Source organism: Osmerus eperlanus, chromosome 5 (genome assembly GCF_963692335.1).
Source record: "Osmerus eperlanus chromosome 5, fOsmEpe2.1, whole genome shotgun sequence".
Classification (NCBI taxonomy): domain Eukaryota; kingdom Metazoa; phylum Chordata; class Actinopteri; order Osmeriformes; family Osmeridae; genus Osmerus; species Osmerus eperlanus.
Genome location: NC_085022.1, coordinates 15,017,578 through 15,032,768, shown reverse-complemented (window position 1 = coordinate 15,032,768; position 15,191 = coordinate 15,017,578). Strand labels below are relative to the sequence as shown.

At 43.4% G+C, this 15,191-nt stretch overlaps 2 protein-coding genes across 6 annotated transcripts in view; both read right to left on the bottom strand.

Moving 5' to 3' along the window:
- LOC134021251 (metabotropic glutamate receptor 8-like) overlaps positions 1-5,460 on the bottom strand; it is a 91,118-nt gene extending 85,658 nt beyond the window's left edge. Inside the window, exons 1-2 of one of the 3 annotated variants that reach the window (XM_062461886.1) lie at positions 5,339-5,460; positions 2,521-3,404 (exon numbers count right to left, since the gene is read on the bottom strand). In XM_062461886.1, the coding sequence (XP_062317870.1) occupies positions 2,521-3,054 (534 nt within the window). In that variant the 5' untranslated portion in view covers positions 3,055-3,404; positions 5,339-5,460. Of the gene's footprint in view, positions 1-2,520; positions 3,405-4,006; positions 4,106-4,141; positions 4,391-5,338 lie in introns of those variants that run through there. The other 2 variants (XM_062461884.1, XM_062461887.1) reach the window with 2 other exon arrangements.
- A 572-nt stretch (positions 5,461-6,032) lies between these two features.
- Positions 6,033-12,524, bottom strand: LOC134021250 (bile acid-CoA:amino acid N-acyltransferase-like). 3 transcript variants are annotated; one of them, XM_062461883.1, is made up of 11 exons: positions 12,220-12,524; positions 11,724-11,920; positions 10,848-10,947; positions 10,553-10,743; positions 10,166-10,335; positions 9,222-9,341; positions 8,952-9,034; positions 8,766-8,859; positions 8,569-8,649; positions 8,187-8,328; positions 6,033-7,783 (listed from the first exon to the last, which is right to left on the bottom strand). In XM_062461883.1, exons 2-11 carry the CDS (start codon positions 11,917-11,919, stop codon positions 7,677-7,679), a joined length of 1,284 nt encoding a protein of 427 aa, XP_062317867.1. In that variant the 5' UTR covers position 11,920; positions 12,220-12,524; the 3' UTR covers positions 6,033-7,676. The 3 variants fall into 3 exon arrangements, with proteins under 3 accessions (XP_062317867.1, XP_062317865.1, XP_062317866.1); XM_062461881.1 differs by having other exon boundaries at positions 12,232-12,524; XM_062461882.1 differs by lacking the exon at positions 12,220-12,524 and adding an exon at positions 12,006-12,131.
- Between the last annotated feature and the right edge of the window lie 2,667 nt (positions 12,525-15,191).

The window sequence follows — 15,191 nt, the reverse complement described above, 5'->3', positions numbered from 1 at the left end:
TTATCACTCGTTTTGGTAGTTTTCCAAGATGATTTAGTTGCAGAGAAGAATTTAATGAAAGAGTCGGGGTATTTGGCCAAATGAAGGACCCTTAGTTTTGTTGTCAGATTGGAACTTGAATGGGCAAAAAGATAGTCACCATTGTTTTGAACTTCATCCAGCTGAAAACAGTTTCAGCTGGATGGCGCACACACACACACACACACACACAGCCTCAGTGGTTGAGTCATGCTCACACATTAAGCACATGTAGCGCACACCACAGGTCAGCCCAGCTCGGGTCAGGAGACACGGTGGAACAGCGGAGGGGCCACATCAACGTGGAGCTCACCTCCAGGCTTCTGCGAGCTCACCCAGCCATGAACCAGCGGAGCTCTCAGTCTGTCCACGCCTGCCTGCTCACATGTGCCGTTGATCACATCATCTCCATGTTCGTGACAGCGGCTTCTCTGGGCAGTTCTGGATCTGCTCGGGTATTATTCAAGTCCCCTATGCACAGTTCCTGACTTAAGAATTCTAATTATGTGGTGCAGAGTGACATCATGTGCGTGTACACACACGCACAGTTTGGACTGACAGGCCGTGGGATGTTTCCTTTCCTTTCGCCTGTTTAAGACCCTCAATGTTTAAGACCCCAATGAAGGAACGAGCACCACAAACCACAGATCCGATAGTTAAGAGGGAAGAATTGGGGTGAATGAAACCTGATCGCAGCAGCATTGCTTAGGGAAAACTAAGTCCCAGGAGCACTCTTCTGTTTGTCCAGGATGAAGCTGCGGCGCATATCCATTCCATTACGGGGATTGTAATTGGGTCGGCCTCAGCACGCTAATCGATGATAAGGAAAGCGAGGTTGGTCTGTTTATGTGAGCCAATGGAGGGCGAAATGTGAGCGTCCTTGTCCAGGATGCAACGTATCCTATAAAGGACACTGATATGGAGGACTTCGGATTCTTTTTTTCCCAAAAATCCCCCAGGTGTCTGTGATGAAGAGGGAAGAGCCAGAAGGGGGCAGGAAGGAAGCAAGAGATGCCCTGAGTAGCTCGGGACGAAGGTGACGTGGTTCGCTCTGCATCGTGTCCCGAGCAGATGGCTTACACAGTCCACTTTGTTAGGGCAACACCTTTAAATGTAGCCTGTCAAGTCCCTTCCTCTCCTCTGAATTCGACCTCTGTAGCCGCCTGCTTTGCTAAGGAATTCCATCAGTATTCTAATGTGGTCGGCAGAGCCATCGCTTATGGCCCCGGCTCGAAGGCGACGGTCCCACCTCCTTCCATTTGTCCCTGCGTGGGGAAAGGAGGGGGGGGGGGGTCTGTCTCTCTCTTTTCACCTTTTCTCCTCAGCTGATCAGATATTTATTCAATCTTTATTCATTTCCGCGAGCTGCCCCAGTCATGCATTTGCTGACAAAGAAAAGAGGCACTGAGCCCGTTTGAGAAATGCGCAATGCCAACGCATGTCTATCGAATTTCAGGTCTGTGCTATACTGAGCGTTTACATGCTGTGCTTGGAACACACAAGGAGAAAGATAAAGACAAAAAAAAACGCAATGAGACCCACAGTCTACCAAGGGGCAACACATTGCTCTTGATTCCTATGAATATATATGTTTACCTTGCCCTCCATGCAGGATCACTTAACAGCACAGATGTGAATAGTTGTAAATATACAAAACACTTGAATTCTTTCAAAACACTTCAGAGTGAAGTGAACTCCAGTAGTAAGCCATGTTTAACGTCTCAAACCAGTTCCTCAGGGAGTCTCACACTTGACAATACTGCGGCCCATTATTGTGAGAATAGTATAGAGAATAGAAAGTGCTTGTTCGGGAAATTCCTGTGTTGTGCAGGGCTTAGTACTGGCTTTGGATGATTGTACAAGTCTTCATTTCGGACACCATACCGTACATCTTCCAACCCACCAAACAATGTTATTAGCACTGACTCCTCTACTAATGAGCTGTCATAATGCAGCTTTATCTGCTTCAATAGGGAACAAGCCAAGCATGCAGCCATGATGTCTGCGTGCATGTGTTAACGTGTCAATGCATTCAGTGTAGGGCAATGTGACATGGCGTGACAAGACGACATTGACGTCAAGAACATCTTGGAGTTTACCACACAAGGCAGACCACTGCATTGGGAGAAGGAATGTTGTATCTGCACAAAGAGATTGCTTCAGTGCTATAGAGTCTAGGAAAGTCCCTTCCCCATCAGAGTCATCAGAGCTAAGCCAGCGCTGTTAACCCAATGGAATCACAACCTTTCATATAGAATCAAATGAATCTGGCCTGTATAATAGTGTTGTCCTTTGTAAACTTATACACAACAATCCTGTTTCTGATTGGTCGACTCTTCAAATCTTGGACATCTACATAAGACAATCAAATCCACTTCACCTGATTCCTCGGAATCCCTGATTACAGCTAAACAAGCCTCTTCATACCAAACACATGCACACAAAGACAATCATGGGATATTGGCAAAACGGACCTCAAAAGAACCTAAAGGAGCCTCCTACCTTAAACAGCCGAAGGATGTTGGCCACCATGATGGACACCGAGCTCGCCGCGGCCCCGATGACCCCGACGACCTTATCCGGTTTGGCGAAGATGGGCGGGTCCCCGTTGGCGCATCGCACGTCCGAGCCGTCCCTCTCGATGAGCGCCTGGACGAAGGTGAGCGACTGCTCCAGCGCGTAGGTGTCCCGCGAGCAGGTGTCCAGGATGCGTGCCCCCAGGGTCACGTTGGGCAGCAGCTCGGGGTCCTTGTTGATGAGGTCGATGGCGAACAACATGGCCTCCAGGCGGTGTATCCCCTTTTCCTTCTTCAGCTCGCCGCAGGGCACCCCGCGCTCGCCGCGGGCATGCACGGGGAACAGGCCGCCCAGCATGATGTCCCCGTCCAGGCGAATGGAGTGGGCGTACTCCTGCACGGGCGGCTGGGGGTCCAGCGATGGCTTCTGGGAGGCGGACAACAGCCAGGAGCACTCGGCCGTCAGCAGGAAGAAGAGGAAGTGGTGGGGGAGGTAGGGGGGCTTGGACTCCCTAGCCATGGCGTGTGGAGCGGGACTGTGGCGAAGGCGGCGGGGTCAACTGGGGTAGCCCAAGAGCAGGTTTCTGGAGGGTGGTGGTGGTGGGTGCACGAGGTAGGGTGGACCATGGGTGCCTCCCTCACTATGGCAAGGCAGGGTAGGGGAGGGAGTTGCCACCTATGAGGGGTTACCTCTTGAAAGGACAGTGCCCCTGATACGCACGCCTAGCATCCCTGGAGATGGAGAACGGGTAGTAGATGGAGCGTTAGCACAATGTCGGTGCTGTGGAGGCTGCTTCGACTCGAGCCCGACACGACAGGGATGTTGTTCACAGATCCTGGATCTCAGGCGCTCACAGCATCGTGTTTGTGCTGGGTGAGATGAAAGAGAAGAAGAAATCATCTGTTACAGTCAAGGGTGGGGATAACACAATACAAATGTCTACAATATGCGGCACACAATCTGATACAGTGGTTCATGCCTTGCATTTGGTTTACCCCGTCTTGCATTTCTCACTCTCTTTCTCTCTCACATATACACACATGCATCTTGACAGACAGACAAACAAACAAAAAAACACATGACACTGCAGGGAACCTTCCTTTGAAACTAGAAACGTCTTCAAGTGAACACTGTGCTGTCACGTCTGCATGAACTAATGCTACAAAACTGAGAATGTGCTCGATGAAAACATCAAAGACAGCATTATCATACAATAAGCTGATGTATTGGGAATGAGACTAATCATTTGCCTTGATGTTAATTTAAATACACATTTATTTTTACTCCCTATGGCATCATGTAGCCTTCCATGAAGTCTCACAGGTACTTTTTTTCTAACAATGTATCTATTTTTCTGTTATAGAGTACAACAGCTTGATAGCATTCAAAAACAACCCACCACACAGAGTCTGTAACAGTACCACTGCTAGGTAGTAATAGAGTGATGTATCTCATTAGTTAGAATACTTACCCTCCGTATATTGACCACAAGTATCAAATTACATTGTTTACTTTTGAGCACATTTTCTTTTGCATATTGAATACTTTTGTTTGGAATTGTTAGGGATTCTTATGCAGTCTTAAATGTTAAGTTTAAAAAACCTACTGGTTTTACGATGCTCAATTTTATTGCAATGCTGTAGCCAAGCTGTTTCGAGCCGTTGAAAGTCCATTGAGATTGCCTACTTCCAATTATGTGGATTTGATAGCTCCGTGTTTGTAATGATGTGGGGTAAATTTGATTATACAGACGTTAAAGCTTGAACAATATTTAGGGATCAACATTGTGGTAAAACTGTTCAGTGATCCGGAGAGCATCCCGTGTTGCCCTCTAGAAGCTATAAGCACGCGCACCTGTTCAGCATCAACCTCCCGAATGGTGCGATATAGGCTCAATGTCAATAAGATCAATGTATTTAACCCAATCCAATTAACGCAACAATAGATGTGATTAATCAACCGTATTGCACTGTTTGAAGAGAATTAAACTAACAGGAAAACGCGAATTTATTGAAACTCTACTTTTGTTTGAGTGGATTCTGATTAGGCACTGATTTAGCCGCAATTGAATTAGGGAACAGAAAATGACAATTTATATTGATAATTAGCATGGAATTGAACCTATGGACATAACTTCGTCCACCATACTTCGATATCTTGAATATTTCTCATGTTTAATGAAGGTGACGTTTGTATTGTGTTATGTTTTACACAGCGTTTGTAGACTAGAATATGCCTCTGCAGTTTCTAAGCCATAAACTACGTTCCATTAAACTGACCATTGAAATGTGTAATCAAATGACGCATTCATTGCCTGTTACCTTTAAGCAATTTGACATGATTATTTTGGAGGAATTTATACTAATGCTAAACACGTGATATGTCTATGCAATACAATATTTTTGGCCAGTTTTTGTTGTTTGTTTTTTACATTCTGATACATGTTGAAGTTGCATTGATATTTTCCCCACTAGATTTCGACAATAGGCTATCGGTCACAACCCACAGCCGTTAAGACATTAGATAACACAGGTAAAACCTTTGTTTTCTTAAGAGTTTGTTGAATTAAATCAACCAATTACAGATGGGACACTTTGAGGAAAATTGACAATATCTTCATGTAGCCTTCCTATTTCAGCTTACATTTGATGTCTACTTTCGGGATTATACTCTGAACTAATAAATCTCCGCATCTGAAGTGTGAAGAGGCAATATTGTTGAACTTTTTTCCATTCAGAAACATGTGTCATGTATACGGATTCCCAAATACATTTTTAGATCAATTCAACAGCTAGTGGCTTACCTGAGGGTCACTCGTGCTCTCCCCACAGCTAGACAAGCCTATGCGCGTGGTGCTGAAATCTCGTGGTGCTGAAAGAACAGCGCATCGTGAGACCGAGCGAGCGCGTCTCGGTCTGCTGGAATCACTCAATACTCCCACACCGCCGTGATTGGTCTATCGACTCTGATACATCTCAGCATTTAGCGTAATTGTTTCTGTATGTTTTGTAGTTTCACATTAACACAATGTGACTATTACATACTGCAACTACTTTGAAGTGGTTTGAGAAAGAGACGGGCAACTGAAACGTAATTATGAAGTGACGCATTGCATGCTTCATTGCGGTGATAAAGCAAAATATATTAATCATACCAAGGCACCCTACAATGCCCAATTATGCTAAATGCGTCGATTGCATTGTCTACAAGAGTCAGGTGGCTGAGCGGTTCGGGCTAGTAATCAGAAGGTTGCAGGTTCGATTCCCGGCTGTGACAAATTACGTTGTGTCCTTGGGCAAGACACTTCACCTCGGGGGAATGTCCCTGTACTTACTGTATGTCGCTCTGGATAAGCGCGTCTGCTAAATGACTAAATGTACAGTGTGAACACGAGTCAGTACTTACTTTAAATGTGAACGTGGCGAACGTCATTCAGTTTTGGGTCTCTGTGTACCAATAGGCTACAAATGCCTTTAATAAAGAAACACTAGGTGCTGTTAGAATTTAACTATTTTTATATTTGTATTTATTTATGAAACGACCAGGCTTCATACACCCAAGGGACAGTCTGTAGGGCAAAGGAAAGCATGCGTTGGCTTTTATGAAATTATGTCAAACCATAGTTGGAGGGCGCCATCTTGTGGTATAGTCTTCCAGGCTATTTCGATTTACAGATGTTTCGGTAGTTACGGAAAATGATTAATAATTGTTATAAATAACATAATATCTGACAATTTAATACAACTTACAATATGACTTAGCTCATGGATAACTACATTTTAAAGCCAATCAAATCCAAAGTTGTGAATTTTTAACTGTGAAAACACAATAAATTCTACAGATGGGTGTGCTAACATAGTACATCTAATAAGACAAGTGGTAATCTGACTTTAACAACTTGAAACGTAATTGTTTATTAAATAGTGTAAAACAATAATCATTTACACAAGAATCAAATCTAGAAATTGTAAAAACCTCCTGTGGTATTTCTCCCCATTGCATTTGGCGCATGTGTCTCATGTAAATGAAAGACAGGAGACAGGGAAGTTCCCCAAAGTCCAACTAAAGAGATTCAAGGAACCAGTTGTAAGACCAGTTGTGAGGATGCTCCTCAGCAAGGGATGCCTTGCTGGCAGTAAGCATACGAATAACAATAGTGTGCCCTGCTGGTACAATAGCAAGCACACTAACGAAGTGATACCAACAGGAGCCAAGAAAAAGTCTAAATTTATTGTCCACCTTGGAACACCACGTTAAAATGAATGATGAATGCATGAATGAAGCATTTACTGTCAAATGCAAAAAGAAATCATGAATGAATTAGGCAATACCAAGAGGAGCCAAGAAACATTGTCACGTTATTGTCGAACAGCATAAATGAAAGTGATGAATGCAACGATAAATGAAGCGACACCAAGAGGTGCAGAGATACACTGTGGCTCCAGGTAACAACAGAAATAAAGGCAATAAAGGGCCTGGAACCAAGGCCAACCAGGGTGGCTTTTGTCCTACAAGGGAGGAGCAAAACTAAAAGCTGATAACTGATTTTATGATTTTACTCGTTTTTTCAAGTTAGGCTAATAGAAACAAGAGTCTTTGACTCTTGCATTTGGAAATGATGTATTTTCGGGTTTGGGGTGTTGATTGAGGAGTGAATAACCGTTCTGCCATGCAATGTACTGTAGGGCGAGCAGTTTGACCCCCCAAAAAATGATGAGGGGCAATTAAAAAATATATATACTGCGCGCACCGGGCAGATCAAGGAAATTCTGTTTGAGGCCAGTAGAAGGTGCTCTTGTGGCGGAAATAGGTTATTACAGTAATGAATTCACACGCAGGTGAGCAGGCCTGTTTGCAGAGCCAGGTTAGCCAGGGAAACACACCACATTATCTTTTTACATATTCCACGGTTATGCAAAGGTTCCATGACTATTTTGGATTGACAATTTTAGTCAAAGGAGGTTCAACATTCTTTAAAAATAAACATTCACTTTAAAGGCCGCAAACAGTATACAATTAAAATCATGTCTACCCTTGTCTCTGATGAAAGGCATTTTAGATGATGGACAGAGATGAGATTTCAGAGGTGTGATTTCAGAGGTGTGGTGCTAGAGTGGTCTATGTCTTCTCAGGTTGTGGTTTTAAGTACTGCGGTACAGGTGTTCCTCCAGGAAATCAAGGGTCTTCCTCCAGGAGTCTTCCTGAGCAAAAGAGTGTGGGACAGTCTTTCCTCCCCAGAGAACCATCACTGCATAGCAAGTTTGAAACCGTTTTAGTGAGACCTGAACTGAATTTGGGTGTTTGGAAGTGAATTTGCATTCGGTTTAGTAGATTTTACTGGTTTAGACATGCACATTTTCCTTCAGACAAAATATCAACCACACATGGAACCAAATCACCATGTCATCAACATCAATCAGTGCTTTCTCCACAAACAAAGTTTATATTTTGGGTATCGATTAAAGTAGGCTATTGTATGCACTTGTGCAAATAACCTAAATTACTTTGTAGAACCTGATCAACAAGATTGTTTGTTTTTTGTTTTTTTTGCGGGTATTCATGTGGCATCAGGAGCTATTTGATTAGACAAAGGAAGTAGGTAATGAAATATATATAATGTTGAACACACCCAAATGTAAAATGAAACATACCCTTCTCCCCGGTCTGAGCCGTGATGAAATTGCTGGCCAGTATGTGAGGGGTGTATGGAGGCTCTATGAGGTGGCCCGTTCCAGGGTAGGACAGCACAGTGAGGAGGTGGCTGTTCCCTGCACTCTCCATCATTTGCTTCATCTACACAACAAAAAGAAGAGGACAAAGTTGTATGTAAGACATACAAATAAGACAGCATAAGACATCCATCCCACAAAGTCAACGTTTAAATGTTATGAGATTTGCCAACCCCTCAGATTTAGCTCACAAAGTGCCCTAATCTATAAATATTAGCATTATTCAAATAACTATTTACATAAATAACACGAGTCAAATAGAGATTTTAAGACTTAAAGACCTATAAGGATGTATAGGACTCACATCTTCTGCTGACTCTGACGCTGGCCAGTTCTGGTCATCCTCCCCAACGATCAGCAGAAGAGGACATTTGAGTTGCCCCAACTACGGTCGTGACACAACACAACATTCGCCGAATAGAAACGGACTCTTAAGGCAGTATAGCCTACCATAACATCACATGGCAAAAGTGGAAATAATAATCTAGCTTGATATCTCACATCCACTTTCTTTGAGGGGTCTGTTGGAATGGGCAGGATCAGATCCCGCCAGATGACTCGATTTTCCTCATCGTAGCGAGTGTTCCCCACGTTTCTGTGTGCAAGCGAAGACCGCCATAATCGTTGGATGTGTAAACGGTGAAGTTGAGTCCCCTTTTTTTGGTATTGGAACGAGCGGACACTTACTTCTTGATCTCTGCAAACACATCAGCTAGGGATCCTTTGACGGGCTGGACATGGCTCCCACTCACACAGACCAAACACCTGGGCTGGGAAGGACAGCAAGGTTCACTAACGTGTCGGCATAGAAACACGCATGCAAGTCCCAGGGCCCTGTTGTTTTAAGCGCGTCGAAGGTTCATGCCACTCGAGAAGAGCTTCGCACTTCACACTTGGGTGCCCAATTTACACACATTAATTTTGATGAACACAGCAGACATGTTCATTCTTTCCCACCTCGATCAGATCGGAGTACACAGCCATTCCAAGTGCCACTGAGGTGCCAAAGGACAGGCCCAGTATGCCAACTCTGTCTGCACACACTAGAGGATGCTGCTGAAGAGCGTTGAATGCAGCCTGGGTTTACATGGGAACATAAGTTAAATGTGTTATATATCTGTTAGTTTTATATACTATATACTGTTAAGTATATAGTATTTTATAGACTGTCTACCCTATTCTATTCACATTCATGATATATCAGTGCATGATAAGTCTTTTCTAATGCGGCTATTAACTGAAAATTCTAGATGTTTACGTGACAAGAAAATTGAATCGTCTTGATTTACTCTAATTCATTTGATGTGGGATTTGGTTTAAAATTCAACTTAGTAATATATTTTCAGTTTCACTTTAACAAAGAAGAGGAGATATTTGCATTGTTTTGCATAGTTTGGGCATCATTTTGCATAGTTGTATAGCAACTCAGAAAAAAGAAATCTTTCATTTTATAAAGAAAAGCTAAGAGAAAATGAAATGAGCCCATTATTATGATTATGATTGAATAGTGGGTTGGCTGTATTGTTACATCTCTATCATATAGTATCAGTTCACAATAATAAAGTAGTGTTGTGTAGGTAAGCTGCTGAATGTAACTTGGACAAGGTGTGTTGGTATGGAAGAGGTCAATGAACCTCTAAACAATATAAAAAAGTGAAATTGCCCTCAGACTGAGGGCTACCATTTTATGTGCTCATTCTTCTACGGTGAAGTTAAATGATTGAATAGTTAGTAGATAGAATAGTTGATATTTTCCACTACATAATTTATTCTAAACTTAGGTCAAGTGTCATGATTGATTTACCATTATATTGATATAATACAGTTGTACTTTTCCCATAAAGGGGATCAGCAGGAAGCTGTCTAACACTGTAATTACATGACAGACTGGCTTCTCATACCTCAAAGTATGCGTTCCCAACATTTCTGGAGAAGCTGTCTGCTGTTTTGATGGTGATGTACTCGAGGGCCAGAGAGACAAAGCCTCGAGAAGCTAGAAGGGCAGAGCGGTACTCCACCAGACCCCCCCCTCCTCCCCACAAGTCCAACAGGGCGGGGAAGGGCCCAGGTCCTGGAAAAATAAACAAACAATAAACAACAAATCATCTTCTTTGGATTCGGGTTGGAGGATCCCATCCAACAAACAAATGTAACTTTGTGTACAGCATCTAAATATGCCAGAGAATGTTATTGAAAATAGCACATTATCGTGTTGCCCTGAACAGTTTAGAACGTTAGGAGTTTAAGCTTGAGGTGCATAAGGAAGTCATTAAATAAATATTGCAAACCTGGAGGCAGGAAGAGGGTCCCTCTGACTGCTCCCTCAGTGAAGACAACCCGGCTGACCCCAGGTGCCATGTACCAGCGCTCCACGACCACACTGGCCAGCGCGGCCCGCTCTCCGAAGCCCTGGCTCACGTGGCCTTTGTACACAGAGATGCGGACTAACAGAGGAGTATGGACCTCTTTCTTCCTCAACCTGCAGTGAAAATACTGGATTTATTCATCTGCTGTGTTTCTATTGGTTGACAATACTTAGTGGAGACGATCTTTTAAAAAGTTCTAGGAATGTATCATGTTTACCTTAGTCCAGGTCGACTGCCTGGTACTGGCCTTAGACTCCATAGAAGACCCATTGGTTCAACGCCATCATATGTCCCTCCCAAGCTTGCATCATTGGCACCTATAAGAAAGGCGAGGTTATTTTCAGACCTACTGATGAAGGTCAGAATGCCAGTTTCAAACTATTTACCAGTTTTTAAAATTTGTATAATGGTACTGTGGAGGAATGAAATCTATACTGCTACTTCAATGCTGCTATTTCATATGTTCTATGTCTCTGTTGAATAAAAAAATAATCAATACCTCAGATACAAAATGTGTAATGACAATGCTGAACATATATTCCCAATAATGCTCCAGATATAATAAGTAATGATAATGATGAACTTATATTCTAAATGTATGATTATGCACCAAGATGTGACTGTGTCTGTGAAAGTGAGAAATAGGCCCTGCTTAGGAGAGTATCTTTTAGTGAGGAGGAGATCAACAGACCTTTGGACTGCCCACTAACTCCAATTGGGACCTAATAGGATGAGCACATCCCCTCCCCACTGTCTTCTGACCAATGACCTAACAAACACCTCTCTCTCATGGGGGTACAAGACCTGTGTGCCCTGCTCAGGTCTAACAGGATTTGGACTGGGAATAACTCTCTCTGACTTCTGTCAAGACTATTCTCACGAGGGCCTTCATTTACTCTACTCTGTGAAGTGAGACTGGTAACATTGACTGGTATCACTGATCTGGACAAGACACCTTGGTGTGTTGTATTCATTGTTTGATTGCATCATTTCTTATCTATAAACTACAAAGAACTTGGACTGGCATTTAAGATGTATTCTTCTCCACTCAAATTAAAACATACTCTACAGTACACATAGTCAAATGTCATACCGTTCACCAGTCCCGAAGCATCGCTAACATAGTGTCCAAACGATTCCCAAAAGTCACCGTCGTCTGAATGGATCTGCGCGTGCAATGTGATCTGTTGAATGGGTGGCAAACTACTGACTTGTACCGTGAACTTTTCATCCACGAGCCCTCTGGATGGGTCAACCGACAGCAACGGACACGGTGTTATTCCGGCCATTCTGTCGAACAAAACAAGATTTACTTTGTTGGTAAATTTGACAAACAATGCATAATGCCTGCATAGGCTACTGTGCGTTAACTTACTATGTTTCGTACCAGTAGCGCTAGACAGTTTGGACTTGTTCACTAATAACAAGGCAGTGGGGTCAAAGTTTAGGTTTATAGCCTACCGCACGTCATCGCGGTAGCGAGACGGTGATAGTTATGGTGGTACAATAGTACAACAGACACGTTCGCATTAGCAGTAGGTATGCTAATCCAGACACTGCTAGCATAGATTTGTACAATGGCAAATTACCATGAAGCTCACCGTTGCATTTTTGTGCATATTTACCCCAAAGAAAAAACAGCTTTTCTAGTCATTTTGTGTTTGTGTTTTTTATGGGGAAGGGGGTGTTCTGTTCAAAGATAGGCAGCTACAAAACATTTTTAGCCGCGCTCCCCTCAAAATCTTATTTTGGCAATAAAATTGACAGTAAGTGTCCAAGTAGCGCCCGGCCTTCTTATACTACGATTGCGTTTTTTTTAAGAGCGCTTGAATGACAAGTTTAAGTTTGTTTGTGACACTTCCAGCCTGTGCTTCATACAAATGCTCAAGTTTTAGCCAGAGCCATATTTTTCTGTGGCTCTGGTTCTAGCTAGACTAAGAGTTGACTTCTTCTTTGCATTCTGATTGGCGTGTCGCATCCAACTGGTTGAAGCAAACACCGCCACCTATTGTGCTGGAATGTGTGGCCTGTCACGACCTACCTTGCTATAATGTATTCTCCTTCACAACCCGCAGTGTCCTTAAAAGAACAGACTCAAATCTTCCACACCTGATCCCACCTTTCTCCTCTCGCACCACACCACTAAGTTCCAATCCCTGTCCAACCTCTCCGACCTTCTCATACAACCTTTCCCTTTCAATGTCATACACCTCACATTCAGTACATGCTCGACAGTCTCCTCCACCCTGCATCCTTCATACAATGCAGCCCTGTAGGCCTAGTACACAACCTATTCCATACTACTTCCTCCCTCCAACACCCCAGTACCACCCCTTCTCCCCTAACACAACTGTTCACCCGAAATAAACCCCTTCCTAGAGCTATCATCTCCCTGCTTTTGCCAGAGTGCCGTACCTGCCAGGATCAATGATTTGGGATGAAAGTTTGCCTTTCAGTAGTCCTACTTTTAAAAAACGTTCTACTACTACAGGAAGCTCCTAGAAAGCTCTTTGGTGTAATGGTGTCCACTTGACCAGCAGGTGGGGCAATTATACAGGTAAGTATGAAGCTCGGAAAAGACTAGAATGCTTGGAGTGAAAGATAACAAATATTACAATGTATTATTACATGTTTTGTGGCAAACTTGTTTATTGAAGAATATTCCCACATTCTTGAGCTAATCCGTATTTCAATAATCCTTAAAAAAAAAGCAAACAATTAATGGGCAGTTCTCAATGACGTTGAATCATGTTGTTATCATAATAGTTGTGTAATTATTCCATTAAAGGAAGAGGCTGTATAATAGTGATAGCACTCTGAGAAAAGGTTTCCATATCCTTTTCCAAAACATAATTGTTTATCCTCTCATGTCCTATCCCACCTCTATGACGCATGTACGCTCTCTGCAACATAATACCTTGGGTAAAACCACAACTATAGTGTGTATTATTGAGAGAGGTAAAGAGACACAGATTATGTGTGTGAGAGAGAGAGAGAGAGAGAGAGAGAGAGAGAGAGAGAGAGAGAGAGAGAGAGAGAGAGAGAGAGAGAGAAGAAAGAAAGAAAGAAAGAAAGAAAGAAAGAGAGAGAGAAATAGAAGAGCCCTTATGTGGGTAATGGCATAGCACAAGATAAAGAAGAGGACTAATCCGTTTCCTGTCAGGCACTCCTTGAGCTTCAAAAGGCTCCTATCAAGCACACTCACCATCACAACAAAGTTTGTGTTTCAACATGAAGCCTTGTTTCCTCCGGTGTGTATGGGTGTCGGCCATGTTTGAACCCATCCTGAACCAGATGTGTTGCCTTTATAGCACAGCTGTCATGGTATTTTTGTCATGACACCAGTACTGCAGAGGCAGGCAGTGTGAGCTGTGCTTGGCTTGAGATTCTTAGGCAAACAGCTCGCCTAAAACGTGTAATAACCTGGTGTAGCAGAAAGATGGGAATTGTCTCATAAATACTTGGGAAGGTCTTGAAATGGACAGTATATCTAAATCATGCTCACACCCGGAGTGTGTGTGCATTGGGAGTGTTGCTGAAATATGCTGATGTTTTTGTTTGTGCGGGCAAATTGGTCATAGCGCAGACTTACAGCGCCAGCCTAAGACAAAGAGATAATCTCACAGACATGTTATTTTTCCTTCACTCCTGAGATGTACAATATATAATCCATATTTAGTATCACACCAAAACAAAACACTGGCATTAAAATTCATAAGCTGTTTACCAACAAAACCCACACCCCCATTTAACCCTATGGTGTGAAGCTGTTTGTGTGCGCTACAGTAGATTCACTCTCTTGGAAGGGCTGTAGACAGTCCCAGCTGAATGCCTGCATGCAGCCCATACTGCTGATGTGGGCATTCCTGTAGGACAGAGTAAGCCAGGACAATGAAAAAGAATCACAAATATGGAGCACAGACAACAGCGGGATGAGATAATGAACATTTAGTTCCCCCCCCCCTTCTTTTTTTCATCTCCACCTCCCAACCCGACATTCCAACGCAAAGCACACTGTTATTTCAGGGGTTGGTGGCGAGTGGGAGTGGGGGTGGGGGTGGGGGTGGGGGGTGTCAGTGGACAGGACTGTACAAGCTCTGGACTGGATCAGCCAGGCGCACATGGGCGCGTGTAGAGCCGGTGATGTCATTATGGATGGTTGGGGTGAAGGTTTGTGTGTGTGTGTGTGTGTGTGTGTGTGTGTGTGTCTTTCAGGCAGTGGTTTGAGGGTGGTAAGCTCCAGGGTGTGAGTGAGTGGATGTTTAGATGAACTGTGATGGAGGTGATTTATGTGTTTGTGTTGCCTTGGGATGGGGTAAGTTGGGAGTCATGGCCAAAGGTATTTTGAATGATACATATAGTTTTGCAGATAGTGAAGGAATTGTTTAAAACCATGCCCCAATTGGTTTTCTTTTGTGTCAGAATAATTGAGTAGAGTTCATCTGAGGGGTCCTTGGAGAAGGCGAGAGGTGAGAAAAACAACACCTTTTCCTGACAGAGCCCTGGTCGTTTGGGCTGGTTGGAAGATTCCACGCTGAACCACACACTGCACCTTACAGAG